General features: G+C 40.9%; 1 protein-coding gene across 4 annotated transcripts in view; it reads right to left on the bottom strand.

The window, feature by feature from the left end:
* Positions 1–13,267, bottom strand: part of ncanb (neurocan b) — a 193,811-nt gene that overhangs the window by 4,582 nt on the left and 175,962 nt on the right. For all 4 annotated transcript variants that reach the window (XM_020612265.1, XM_020612264.1, XM_020612267.1 and 1 more), the window contains one exon: positions 841–1,023. In XM_020612265.1, the coding sequence (XP_020467921.1) occupies positions 841–1,023 (183 nt within the window). The remainder of the gene's footprint in view (positions 1–840; positions 1,024–13,267) is intronic.

Raw genomic sequence — 13,267 nt, 5'->3', positions numbered from 1 at the left:
TCTCCCGATCCACACCATAATAAAACAGTTTGTATCCCCCTCCAATACTATGCACTTTGCTACCCTTCCACCTGGTCTCCTGCACACACAATATCTACCTTCCTTCTCTCCATCATGTCTGTCAGCTCGCTACCTTTCCCTGTCATTGTGCCAATGTTAATTCCTATTCTCCGACCTATACTCATGCATCTCTCTCTGTCTACAAATCCTTCTGCCTCCTCTCCTTCTTCGACCAACAGTAATCCAATTTTCGGCCAGCACCCTGTAGGTTAACAGCATTGGTGGCAGTCGTTGTTAACCCGGGCCTTAACAGCTGAAAAGCAACTATTCAGATCCCAGAATAATAACCTAGAGAAATGCATGTCCTGTCAAAAATGTATGTCGATGCTGATATGCTGAAGGATCACCCTGAAATCAATTACTGAAACAGATGCCAAAAAAATGGATGGAAGATCCCAGAATAATAATAATAATAAATAAAGAACAGGAAAACACAGTGTGGATGCTTTTCAGCATCCACACAATTATCAATTATCCACCTTGACAATAAAGCACTTTAATGGAGGCTCTGCCACTTCTAAGTAAGCACAGGAGACTTAATTAAATCTATTCAATCTGTAACAACAGTAATCTTTTTGCTTGCAATTATTTTAATCATGAAAACAGAGATGCCTGAATGCATATGACGACAGCAACTCCGGATTTGGGCATATGGACTGAAGATGATGTGCTTGCTAATGCAGCGCCCATGCTCTTTGGATGAAAAAATGAAATAATGAAAATGAAATAATGCCTTAAGTCTCATTGTCTGCCGCCCTGCTCTTGCTGTGTAAAACTTACATTTCATGCAGATGATTTTAGGCCGGTCCCACTTGCCGTTGGCACGACATTTAGCAGTGGGCACGTGGCGCTGCAGAAAGCCGGCAGCACACTGGTAACGCACTACAGAATGAATGTCATAGTGGGAACGCTTCCGACCAATCAGGAAGGCATTATCCACCGTGGGAGGGGTTCCACAAAGCACTGGAGGGGCAGAGAAATACAGAATATTATTTATTTATTTACATCCTGCATTACATATGTATTATTGATTGTTTATTCACATTTATTAATTAAAACATTTCAGTGCCCTTAATGCTTCAGCATGTATCTTAATTTTAAGGACACATATACTGCAGGACAATCAGAGACTGATAAATTTGTTGGAAAACCACCAAACAATGTGTGGATTGGGTGTTTGCAGGACAGCATGTGTGTCCAATCTGTGAGTGGGTGGGCAGCTGTCAAAGTAACACCTAGTTTTAGACACGTAAAGTCGAGGCAGATTCAGAAAAATGGTTACGCTGGCCGAGATGGAGAGAGGACTGACTCTGGTCAAAGACTGACAGGATGGACAAGCCTCAGGACAGCACTCAAACAACTTCACCAATGTTCATTCTCGTCCATCTACCTTGGGGAACATAGAAGGTGAACATGCCTGAGCGTGTAATGTTAATTTTACCTGTGATCCTTTGAATAAATCAGCACTGTTTTGAAGTTACTTGGACTGGCTCGTCTCTCAGAGTTAGCAATGGTAACAAGAACCATATCTTACACTATGCTCAAGAAAGATTCATCTGAGAAGTAGGCAGGTTTGTAACAATTAACAACTAACAGTGGTTAGCAATCTAATTTGAGACTGCAGCTACAGACCTGGACAAACTCACTGACACTGTGTCATCTTACATCAGCTTTTGTGAGGATGTGTGTTTGCCCACCAAGTCCTTCTGCACATACAACAACAACAAGCCCTGGTTCACTTAAGCAGCTTTGTCATGCCAAAGAGGAGGCCTACAGAAGTGGGGACAGGATTCTGTACAGCCAGGCCAGGAACACACTAACTAGTAAGATCAGAACAGCAAAAACGAGCTATTCTGAAAAGCTGAGAAATCATGTTTCAGCCAATGACCCCTCGTCTGTGTAGAGAAGCCTGAAAACCATCACTGGCTACAGGAAACCATCCCCCTGGAGGACCATCAACTAGCAGAAGACCTGAATGTGGTTTGAGAGACAATACTCCCCCCTCACCCATCCCACCTCAGACCCAGCAGCCGCTCCCCCGAGAATTACCAGCCCCCCACTTGTAATGATCTATGAAAAGGATGTGTGTGGCTTCTTTAAAAAACAAAGGATCACAAAGGCACCAGGCCAAGATGCTGTGACCCCCCCTCCTGCCTGAAAGTGTGCGCTGATCAGCTTGCCCCAATCTTCACACTTATCTTCAACAGGTCACTGGAGCTGTGTGAAATCCCCTCCTGCTTTAAACACTCCACCATGATCCCAGTCCCCAAGAAACCATCAGTGCCTTACATAATGACATGTAAATACACATTGAGAGCCGCTGTACCAGAGTCAAATTCCTTGTGTGTCCAGCACACCTGGCCAGTAAAGCTGATTCTGATTCTAATCTGTAGTGCAAATGTTTCCAAACCACTTATGTCATTTTGTAAGCTAGTCAACCTATTTTGAAAAGACTAATAAAAGAAACCAAGTTTAATTTGACTAAAATAATGCTATGAACTGTGGATGTTTGGTTTAACTGGCATTTGACATTGCACAATAGAAACCAATGAAAAATGCCATTTAAACCAAACTTGAGCCATTACACTGCCATACTGATGGGATATTTAAGAACAAAATGAGCCACTTCATATTTTTGATTGTAGTGGTTTAAGTGACATGTTAATATGGATTATATAAGAGAAGAGTGGTTATGGGTTCATTAAGTTCATGTGAGCTGAACAATGAGCTTATATAAGTTGGTCAAGATGTTTCCTGTTTTTGAGTACATCTCAGGGTGTTGTCTCCAAAAACTGGAGATAGGAAGCTAAGTTCAGAAATGGATGTAACAGCCCAAGGAAAGCTGCGGATAAAAGAGTGAGCCTGAAGGGGCTAGGGAAGAGAAGAAGAGAGGATGAGAATGCTACCATGAGAAGTGTACCGTAGACCCGGCTGGGGGGCCGAGGGAATGCTGACTGACTGTGGGTTGACAGACTCTGACTGACTGGACCTTGTAACCAAGACTGACTGGGCTGTGACTCTGACTCTGTTCTCCGTTTCCCTAACTACTAGATGGCTTAGTTAACTACTACTCTGTTCAGAATAATTGTAATATTAAATGATTACTTACATTGGGATGATTTGTCTGCATTAATTTAGTCTGCGTCACACTCTAGCCACAACATGATGTTACTGTAATGTGTTTGATGAGCAGCTCGTTTTTCATTTTCTTCCTGTTAAAATGTTTTTTTAATGGTTCTAAAATTATTCAGAATCACAGACACAGACACAGACATTTGACTTGACACAGCAGAAAAAGCACAGGTGGAATTAATATTAACAATGGCACTGCTCTAACATTAATGCAATGCAAGCTATTAGTTACACCTGTGTTTGACAGGTAATATGTTTTATGAGAGCAAGGTTTTTCCACCTTTTCAACTCCACCTTTTCAGTCTGTTCAGTGTGCTACTGCAGCTATCCATGGGTTTAATTGTAGCTATTGTTAGATATTAGTAATTGTTAGACTTTAATGTGTTAGTAATGCAATTTAGTAAGATTCAGAGTCTGCTCTAGTCTGTTTTGTTTCAAGGTTAGCAGACAGAGTGTTGATTCTGAAATATGAGCTACAGTTACTTATAACACCAATTCTTTCCTGTATTAACCTTGTGTTAGAATATTATGTAGGAATGAATGCTTAGCTACACACCACGTAACATACACACACATTGAGTTTCCTCATTTTGTTATGAAAATAGTAAAACGCAGTGGCTCAAAGCATGTGGAGTGCTAGATAAGAGATGGAGTCTGCGGACAAATGACAGTTACTAGCAACAAAATTCACATTTATTAACACATCTGTCTGCTGAATGTGCATCTTGAGTTTGAGCTCAGATATCCAAATAAAACAAATAAAATGTACATTTATTATAATAAATTCAAAGGCCACAACATGACCCAACCCCACAACTTGAGCCAGCTAACAGAAAGGTTGTGGAAACTTGAATGGGAAGAATTTTATGCTGGCCCTGTAAGTGGTAACCTTTTACCAACACCAAAAAAGCAATGCACCCTTGAATGTGATTTACACATGTCAGTGATAAAAGCGGTCATGAGAGGACTTAATCAGCAATCAGAAAATGTTTACAGTTCCTCTTAATTCCCCTGTTTTTGTCCTAATATCTCCTAAAATTCTTAATATAGGAGAGCAATGTCATTAACTCTGATGAAAGGTTTAACATCACATTTACAGTTTAATGTGTTGTAAAAGGTAGGGGAATAAGTACTTTTCTCCTCACTTGAGAAAACACCTGACTCGACACAAATGGAAGGCTAAAAGGTAGTTGTGTGGATGCTGATGCAGCAGCATCCACACTTTGTTTTTTTCTATATTATTATTACTATTATTATGGTTTCTTCCATCTGTTTTTTGGCACCTAATTTCTTCCAGACAGCGAAAATAGAGCATTCAGAATGGACAAACTCATTTCTGTTCATACTTACCACTGGGAGCACTAAACCAGTGTGTCTTATATGTTCAGAAACCGTGGCACTTATTTAGTAAATGAGAGAACATTATACATATCAGCAGTCATACATATATGTTCAGTTCTATTTTATGTTACAATAAATATTGTCAAAAGGTGTTTGAATTGTACTGAATTAATTTGATTTAACAGGTACTGATTACATGCAGGTGTTGATACAACTACTAGGCTACTTAAATATATATCACACTAAATAGTTAGACATTATGATCTTCTCGACCTTTGCTTCAAGAAATTTTCTCTATCTGGACCTCTTTAAATTTTAGTTGAATACCCCTGCTGTAGAACAACAGATCTGCACATGGTGATGTGGAGATAGTGTGATGGAGGTGATCCTAACAAGAGAAAACAGAAATACTGTGTTATAAACTGGAGTCAATGAAACAAAATACACTGAACAAAATTATAAACGCAACACTTTTGTGTTTGCCCCCATTTTTCATGAGCTGAACTCAAAGATCTATGACTTTTTCTATGAACACAAGAGGCCTATTTTGCTCAAATATTGTTCACAAATCTGTCTAAATCTGTGTTAGTGAGTACTTTTCCTTTGCCGAGATAATCCATCCACCTCACAGGTGTGGCATATCCAGATGCTGATTAGACAGCATGATTATTACACAGGTGTGCCTTAAGCTGGCCACAATAACAGGGCACTCTAAGATGTGCAATTTTACTGTACTGGGGGGTCTGAAAACCAGTCAGTATCTGGTGTGACCACCATTTGCTTCACACAGTGCGGCACATCTCCTTCACATAAAGTTGATCAGGTTGTTGATTGTGGCCTATGGAATGTTGGTCCTCTTCTCATCAATGGCTGTGCGAAGTTGCTGGATATTGGCAGGAACTGGAACACGCTGTCGTATAGAGAAATGGAACGGTAGAGAAATGAACATTCAATTCATGGGCAACAGCTCTGGTGGACATTCCTGCAGTCAGCATGCCAATTGCACGCTCCCTCAAAACTTGCGACATCTGTACAGCAGTACTGTGTGATAAAACCACATTTTAGAGTGGCCTTTTATTGTGGTCAGCCTAAGGCACACCTGTGCAATAATTTTGATTGATAGTTTTGATTGTGTTGCAGGTTTTGGTCTGTAGCAGCATACTGATTTGATAGTGTTAATCATCAGAGTGTTAGAGTACTAGAGGTGAAAGTTGAATCATTGCAGACACCTTAACAGGAAGTGGTGTCAGAATAAAAGCATGTTACAGGAAGCAGAAGAGACAGAATCATGACATAAATATGGCCTCTATTGGCCAGTTGTGGAAAATCTGAATAGGACAGGTGTAGGTTGCGTTTTATCAATTTTTAACCATCAAGCTGCAGCCTGTGAGACACAAAACATCATGTTTCTGTGAGACAGAAAACATCTGCCAGACAAAATTCATGATGACTCTTCATGTCACCCACATGAGACGACAGTCCTTCTGTGTTATGGTGAAGAATGGTCAGAGTGTACGGTCTGTTCAATGTTTGTCTGATGTGAAGAAGCAGCATCATGTCATCCATGTTGGCTTGTCTCATGGTCTCCAGGGCAGATGTGATCTCTGGATTCAAATAAAATCATGTCTCATCCATGTCCAGTAGGTGCAGTCCAATGAGGGAGGTCACTCTGCTAATAGCTATGTAAGCCATGCCACGTTCAAAAATGTGCTTCAGTGAAACTACAGCTGATGTTGTTGTCATTCTCTCAACCTTGTGGATTGTACCACTCCTCTGTTTCAGGTTGTGTGCTCTTTCTATGTACACTAGATTAGTGTTTCTCAACTGGTGTCACCCACCCACTTTCCAACCCACTTGTTAAGTCGCACCCACCAGTACAAAATTTCAAATAAATTTACTAAATTATAAAGCGTTTTTTTTAAAAACATAGTCAGTACAACCTTTGTGTCAGATTGTTCTGTCTGCATTGAGAAAATGTTACTCAAAAATAAAAATAAACACCACAGCTGCATAACACAACATAAATACATCAGTCGAATAACACAACAGGGTGCTGTATATGTATACAACTGAATGCAGAACTGCAAACACAACATGATAATACTTTATAGTCTCCTTTCACTTAACATGTAAGCAAGATTTTATTTTACAGCGAACTAATGAGATAGCTGTAGTTGTCCTTCAGTTCTGACAAGAGTTTCAATGTCTGGGCTGATAGTAGACAGCTACTCTCAGATCATGTGCAGTGTCCAACCTGTTCCTTTGCTTTGACTTGAGCTGTACCAAAGTGGAGAAGCCACTTTAACACAGATAGGTTGCTGTGAACGGTAGGATTGCTTTGACTGCCAATGTAGTGAGGGAGGGATATTCAGACATCACGTATTTGCACCAGAAATGGGGGAGCCTTACCTCATCAAATTTCTTTCTCAGCATCTGGTCACATGACAACTTGACCAGCTGATTCTCCGCTGCTTGGCAACACAACGCTTTCCATGGCGATTCCAAAGGGATCTCTTATCCAGTGACTATTGTCGTGTTTCTCTGGAAAGTAGTCCTCAAAGTGAGCGTGTAGACTGGTCAGATGCGCAGTGACAGTTATTTTCAGGGCATTTTTAGTCACTGTATTTAGCTCTCCTGCTAAATACTGGAGACATGTCAAGTCTGTCTTTAGTCACGTGATTTATCCTCAACTTCAACTTCTTTTTGAAGGCAGTGACTTTGTCAGTCCGTTCAAAGATGTTGTATCTTCTCCCCTGCATAGACAAATTTAAAGTGTTGAGGTGCTCGAACACATCGGCAAGATACGCCACGCACAAGAGCCAGAGTTCATCACAGCATCTCAGTTACGGGGAGTTATTGTGTGGGAGGAAGGCGGCAATTTCGTGTTTAAGCTCGTAAAAGCGTGACATTACCTTTCCCCTGAAAAGCCAGCAAACTTCTGAATGATACAACAACTGGATGTGCTCTCATCCCAGGTCTTTGCACAGCTGTATGAAACAGCGGCTGTTCTTGTCGCTCTGTTTAATGCGGTTCACTATTTTTATAGCATCTTTCAGTGTTGGATCAAGCACTGGCACCATATCCTTAGCCACAAGTGCTTCTTGGTGAAGAAAGCAGTGATTCCACATCACATTTGACACTCTCTCCAGGATTTTCTTCACAACTCCTGTGTTTTTTCCAGTCATGGAAGCTGCACCATCAGTTGTTACCCCCACACAATTGTCCCACAGAATCCAAAAACAAATCAATAGTGTTGAAAATGTCCTCTGCCTTTGTAGACACGGGGAGGTCTCAGCTGCATAGAAATGGCTCCTGTATCTCCATATATCTCCACCCCACACGTGTCTCACGTAAACAAGCAAAATGGCATTATTAGCAATATCTGTCGACTCATCCATCTGCAATACATAGTAAGCGCTGGCCTGAATCCCGCCGAGGTCTGTTGTTCTATGTTGGCTGACATGTCTTCAGTGCGCCACATTATGGTGTCATTAGATGGCAGTATGGTCTTCAACTTGTCTGCTGCACACTGGCTTAATACCTCTCTGACCATGTCCAGGGCTGCAGGTAAGATGAGCTCCTCTGCTATTGTATGTGGCTTCTTGGCCTTTGCTATATGTTGAGCTACGAGGTATGAGGCCTGTAGTGCCTGCTCTGATTTGGAACATGAGCACAGCAGCGTCTTCTGGGTGGTCCACAGGTCCCGATGTAGTCTTTGAAAGTATTCGACTGGTTTGTCTTTGTACGCAGAGTGTTTTGTTTCTAAATGGTGTTTTACTGTAACTTGGATGGCTTCATACTTTCTTGTGCCAGTATTTCACTGCATATCAACCATTGAGGGTTATTTTTATCATTTATGTAAGTAAATCCATACTCAACATAGTCAGAATCATATTTTTGCTTCGCCGTCTTCTTAACAAGTGGACCTATCTTCAATGAGTGTACACTGTCAACCGCCAATCAAGGCTCGTCATGACAAGGTTAGGCCTCTGCATATCACACGCACGCACGCATTTCAAAACAAAAGCCTACTATTAAAGCCCACTATCTAAGCATTTGAATCCACAACAATATATCACTCTCAAAAACAATTTTATTTTTTTTCCACCATGTCTCTTGCTGCACTAGATTGTCAGCTGCACCCGATGCTCTGCAATGACTGTTCCTTCCAATGGTTTCATTGTCCATTTTGTGTCCAAGCTTAGTGACATGTGCACAGTCATTCTGTTCATCTCATCCTTAAGCTATTTCAACAAAGAACTTCAGCCATTTCTTCTCAGCGTTCAGATGTTTCAGGAATTGATTTCAGGCATTTTCAGGATGTTTCATTTCAATAGCCACACTGTAGTAGTCCTCAGGGTGTAAGACTTCTCTCTCTCTCTCTAAAATTTTGCCCCATTCAAATGAATAGGAAAAATGTTCACAACTTACTATGTTAAGCATACTTTCAGGTAGAAATACCATGTCAACTGTTAATCAGCAACTCTTCAGCTATTCATACTGTAAACAGCTTTTTGATGTTTTTTTTTGTTTTTTTAACAGTTTTTGCATAATTACCATTTACATTTTATGTTTCATTTCAATAGCCACACTCTAGTATTTCTCAGTGTGTAGGACTACTCTTTCTTTCTCATACACACACCTACACACACACACAACCCTACTTGTTTTACCTACTTTGTGGGGACCAATCACAAAATGTTCACATCTTAATAAGTTCAGTATACTTTCAGCTAGAAAAGCCATTCTGGTATCAAAATGTTCAGCTTTTTCAGGACATTGTGGCTTATATTCAACTTTTTTTTACAACTTTCATACTTTTAAAAATATTCAACTTTATTCTGAAAATTTTGTTGGAGTGACGAATCATGCTTCTCTGTCTGGCAATCCGATGGACAAGTCTGGGTTTGGCAGTTGCCAGGAGAACGGTACTTGTCTGACTGCATTGTGCCAAGTGTAAAGTTTTGAGTTTGGTGTGGAAGAACTTGACTGGCCTGCACAGAGTCCTGACCTCAACCCTTTGGCATAAATTAGAGCAGAGACTGTGATCCAGGCCTTCTCATCCAACATCAGTTGTCTGACCTCACAAATGTGCTTCTGGAAGAATGGTCAAAAATTCCCATTAACACACTCCTAAACCTTGTGGACAGCCTTCACAGAAGAGTTGAAGCTGTTATAGCTGCAAAAGATGGGTCAACATCTTATTAAACCCTATGGATTAAGAATCCGTTGTTGCTCCAGTTCATTTGCATGTGAAGGCAGACGAGCGAATACTTTTGGCAATAGGTTGTTTGCTAACACGCCATATTAATGTATTAAAAAATATGTCACTTTAAGAACTGTCATCCATAATTACCCAATGAGATATCACTGGAGTAAAGTTGTAATATTTACTAAGGTTTATTTACTCATTTTTGGGGTTAAACTGTGAAATTTCATATTCCCTATTTAAAAAAAAAGAAAGAAAAGCTGCACTGCTGGAAATTGCCTGTTTGGTCTCATGCAATAAATGTCAGGAGAAAGCAGGCAAATGTGAGGGACTTTTACAGGCTTTCAGGTCAGACCATGAATTAATGAATACAAAGATGATTTGACTGGCAGGAGACTATGTGATTGTGGTTCAGAGATATGTTTGTTGGTTTCTTCAACCAATATCCAAGTTCAGTAACAGTAAACATATGCAACTAACACTATTAAAGAAGTTCAGTGTTTTAGGAAATACACTTGGTAGCTTTTTTGCTGAGAGGTAGGTAGGAGCCATACTCACATGTCTGTGTGCTAAGTGTAGGGTTGGCTCTTGGAAGCAATTAACTTTGCTTAGCATAAAAATAGGAATCAAGGGAACAGCTGGCTTCATTCAAAATCAGGCTAGTTGTTTCAACAACATACCAATGGGCCCTGTAAAGCTAAATCAGTTCACCAGAAATTCTTATCTTAACATACAGCCTGGTCTGCATGCTAAAATAAGATAATCGCTAATCTCTATATTTAACACATTGGTATGAGAGTGTTGTTAATATTCTCATCCAGTTTTCAGCAAGAAGGCAAATATGAGTATTTCCAAAACTATTGAACCATTTCTTTATTAATGACTTGAGTATATTGTTAGATATTTTTAGTCAGATAGATATTGGATAGATACTTTATGTATTAGAAATGTTTAGTGGAGTCAGGATGTCTAGTTAGACTGTTAAATGCTTAGGCCTGCTTATGAGTTTCTACCGGGTACATCTGGTCAGAGAGAAGAGTTGATGACTGTCAGCAGACAGGGTGTTCAATATTATTATTACGATGTGTATAACTGTAGCCTTAGCCATAATATGTTCCTATGTTCAAGTCACGACATGTACTAGAGATCGTGAGAATGTTTTTAGTTACACACTACTTAACCAACAGACATACACATTCACACGTTGATTTGCTTCATGTTTTGACTACTGCTAGGGCCAGCTGCAAAGCTGGTAACAGAGACGCCCCGGTTGACGTTTCTGTGTAGTATGGGGCTAGCCCAACCGAGGTGATAAAATGTATAGGCCTGGTGGGTTCAGGGTCTTTCATCTTACATCTGCCTGCGTGCATGTTGGAGGTGCAAGACACTTGAGCGTGTAATGTTAATTTTACCTGTGATCCTTTGAATAAATCAGCACTGTTTTGAAGTTACTTGGACTGCCTCGTCTCTCAGAGTTAGCATGGTAAGACGGACCCGATCCTTACATATTGAACCATTTCTTTATTAATGACTAGAGTATATTTAAGGGTATTTTGATTCAGTTAAAGTCCTACATCTGATTTTTGTCTTGCCTGCGATGCGCAGTGTTTGATGATACTGTAAAAAAAAATGCCACTGGAGTGATAAAAATGAAAGGTCAGATTTAGATTTAGACACCCTGTGGTACTGTGTGGTATATTTACAGTAGATTAAATAAATAAAACCATTGTCTCTCAGCTGCTGCCTCTGGCACTACAGCAAATGATGATTGTAACTGAAAGATTAAAGTCAGAGGTGGGGACTTGGGTCAGTGTGCATCACAGGCAGCACAGCACTTTGCTTGTGAGGGAAATATGTTACCTTACATACAAGAATAGAGGATGTTTCAGGAGACATGGTTATTGCCTGAGACTTTAGAAGTACATTCTCTTGCCTCTGATGACAACCCAGCTGTTAAAGTACAATTTGCTTAAATTAACTTAATGACCATCCGCAAGACCTCTGAGGCTTTTATGTGCAGGTTAATTCACTTTTCAGTGTATAATATGGAGCTATTTCATTTAGTTCTACAAGGAGGTTTAGGTTAAACACACCCAGTAGGACACTCTTGTAGCTTAGAGGTTATGACATTGAGAATGAACTGCAACATCCTTGTTTTGTTGTATCTTCCTCCCTTAATGCCCAAAATTTAACTGATTCATATCCTCTTCTGCTATCAGCATGCATGTTCAAATCAAGATAGTATTATTTGGATAACTACATATTATCAGAATATTTTAGGTTATTTAAATCGTCTGTGTGGGGGAGCCTGAAAAGCATCACTTGCTATAGGAAACCATCCCCCCCTGCTGTGGAGGACCATCAACTAGCAGATGACCTGAATGTATTCTACTGCTGGTTTGACAAACACTCCCCCTCCTGCCTAAAAGTGTGTGCTGATCAGCTTGCCCCCATCTTCACACTCATCTTCAATAGGTCGCTGGAGCTATGTGAAGTCCCCTCCTGCTTCAAATGCTCCACCATCATTCCAGTCCCCAAGAAAACCTCCATCAGTGGACTGAACAACTACAAACCTGTTGCCCTGACATCTGTAGTTATGAAGTCCTTTGAAAGACTGGTGCTGGCCCACCTGAAGGACACCGTAGACCCCTGCTAGGCCCTCTGCAGTTCACCTACTGGGCAAACTCCTGCAACACCTCGACTCCCCAGGGACCTATGCACGGGCCCTCTTTGTGGACTTCAGCTCGGCGTTCAACACCATCATCGCGGACATCCTCTACTCCAAACTGACCCAGTTCACTGTGCCTGCCCCCACCTGTCAGTGGATTACTAGCTTTCTGACAGACAGGAAGCCGCGAGTGAGGCTGGGGAAAACCACATCCAGCACCCGGACAATAAGCACAGGTGCTCTCCAGGGATGTGTGCCCTCCCCTCTGCTGTTTTCACTCTACACCAATGACTGCATCTTGATGGACCCCTCTGTCAAACTCCTAAAGTTTGCTGATGATACAGTGGTCACTGGTCTCATCCGAGATGGTGACAAGTCAGCCTACAGAAGAGAGGTTGAGCAGCTGGTCCTGTGGTGTAGTCACAACAACCTGGAGCTGAACACGCTCAAAACAGTGGAGATGACAGCAGACTTCAGGAAGAAGGGGCAGCCACAACAGGGGATATGAAGCAGAGCTCGCAGTGGCGTATGGAGAAGTTTAACCAATCAATGTTTGTGCACCTTGTTTTGCTGAGTTTACCTTTCTTGTATATAAATGTGTAGAGTACTTACTGCCTCAAGACGTGCTTCAACTTAGTAAAACAGAACATTCGGTAGAGGAAATTGAGTCTCACACGAGAAGTATGTGGAGAACTTTTTAAAGTCGAGATAGAGGGCGATGAAAGATGGAAGTGAAGTAATTAGTGTATATCTGAAGTATGTATGTGGACTGAGTGTAGAGGCCCAATGCTAATCTTTTCCACCGCACCTAGATGTGTGTAACATAAAGTACGACACAGCCAGGATGTTCACAATTA

Source organism: Monopterus albus, unplaced genomic scaffold, assembly GCF_001952655.1.
Source record: "Monopterus albus unplaced genomic scaffold, M_albus_1.0 scaffold122.1, whole genome shotgun sequence".
Lineage (NCBI taxonomy): Eukaryota > Metazoa > Chordata > Actinopteri > Synbranchiformes > Synbranchidae > Monopterus > Monopterus albus.
Note: the sequence above shows the minus strand (reverse complement) of the source record. Positions and strands in the feature narration are given on the sequence as shown.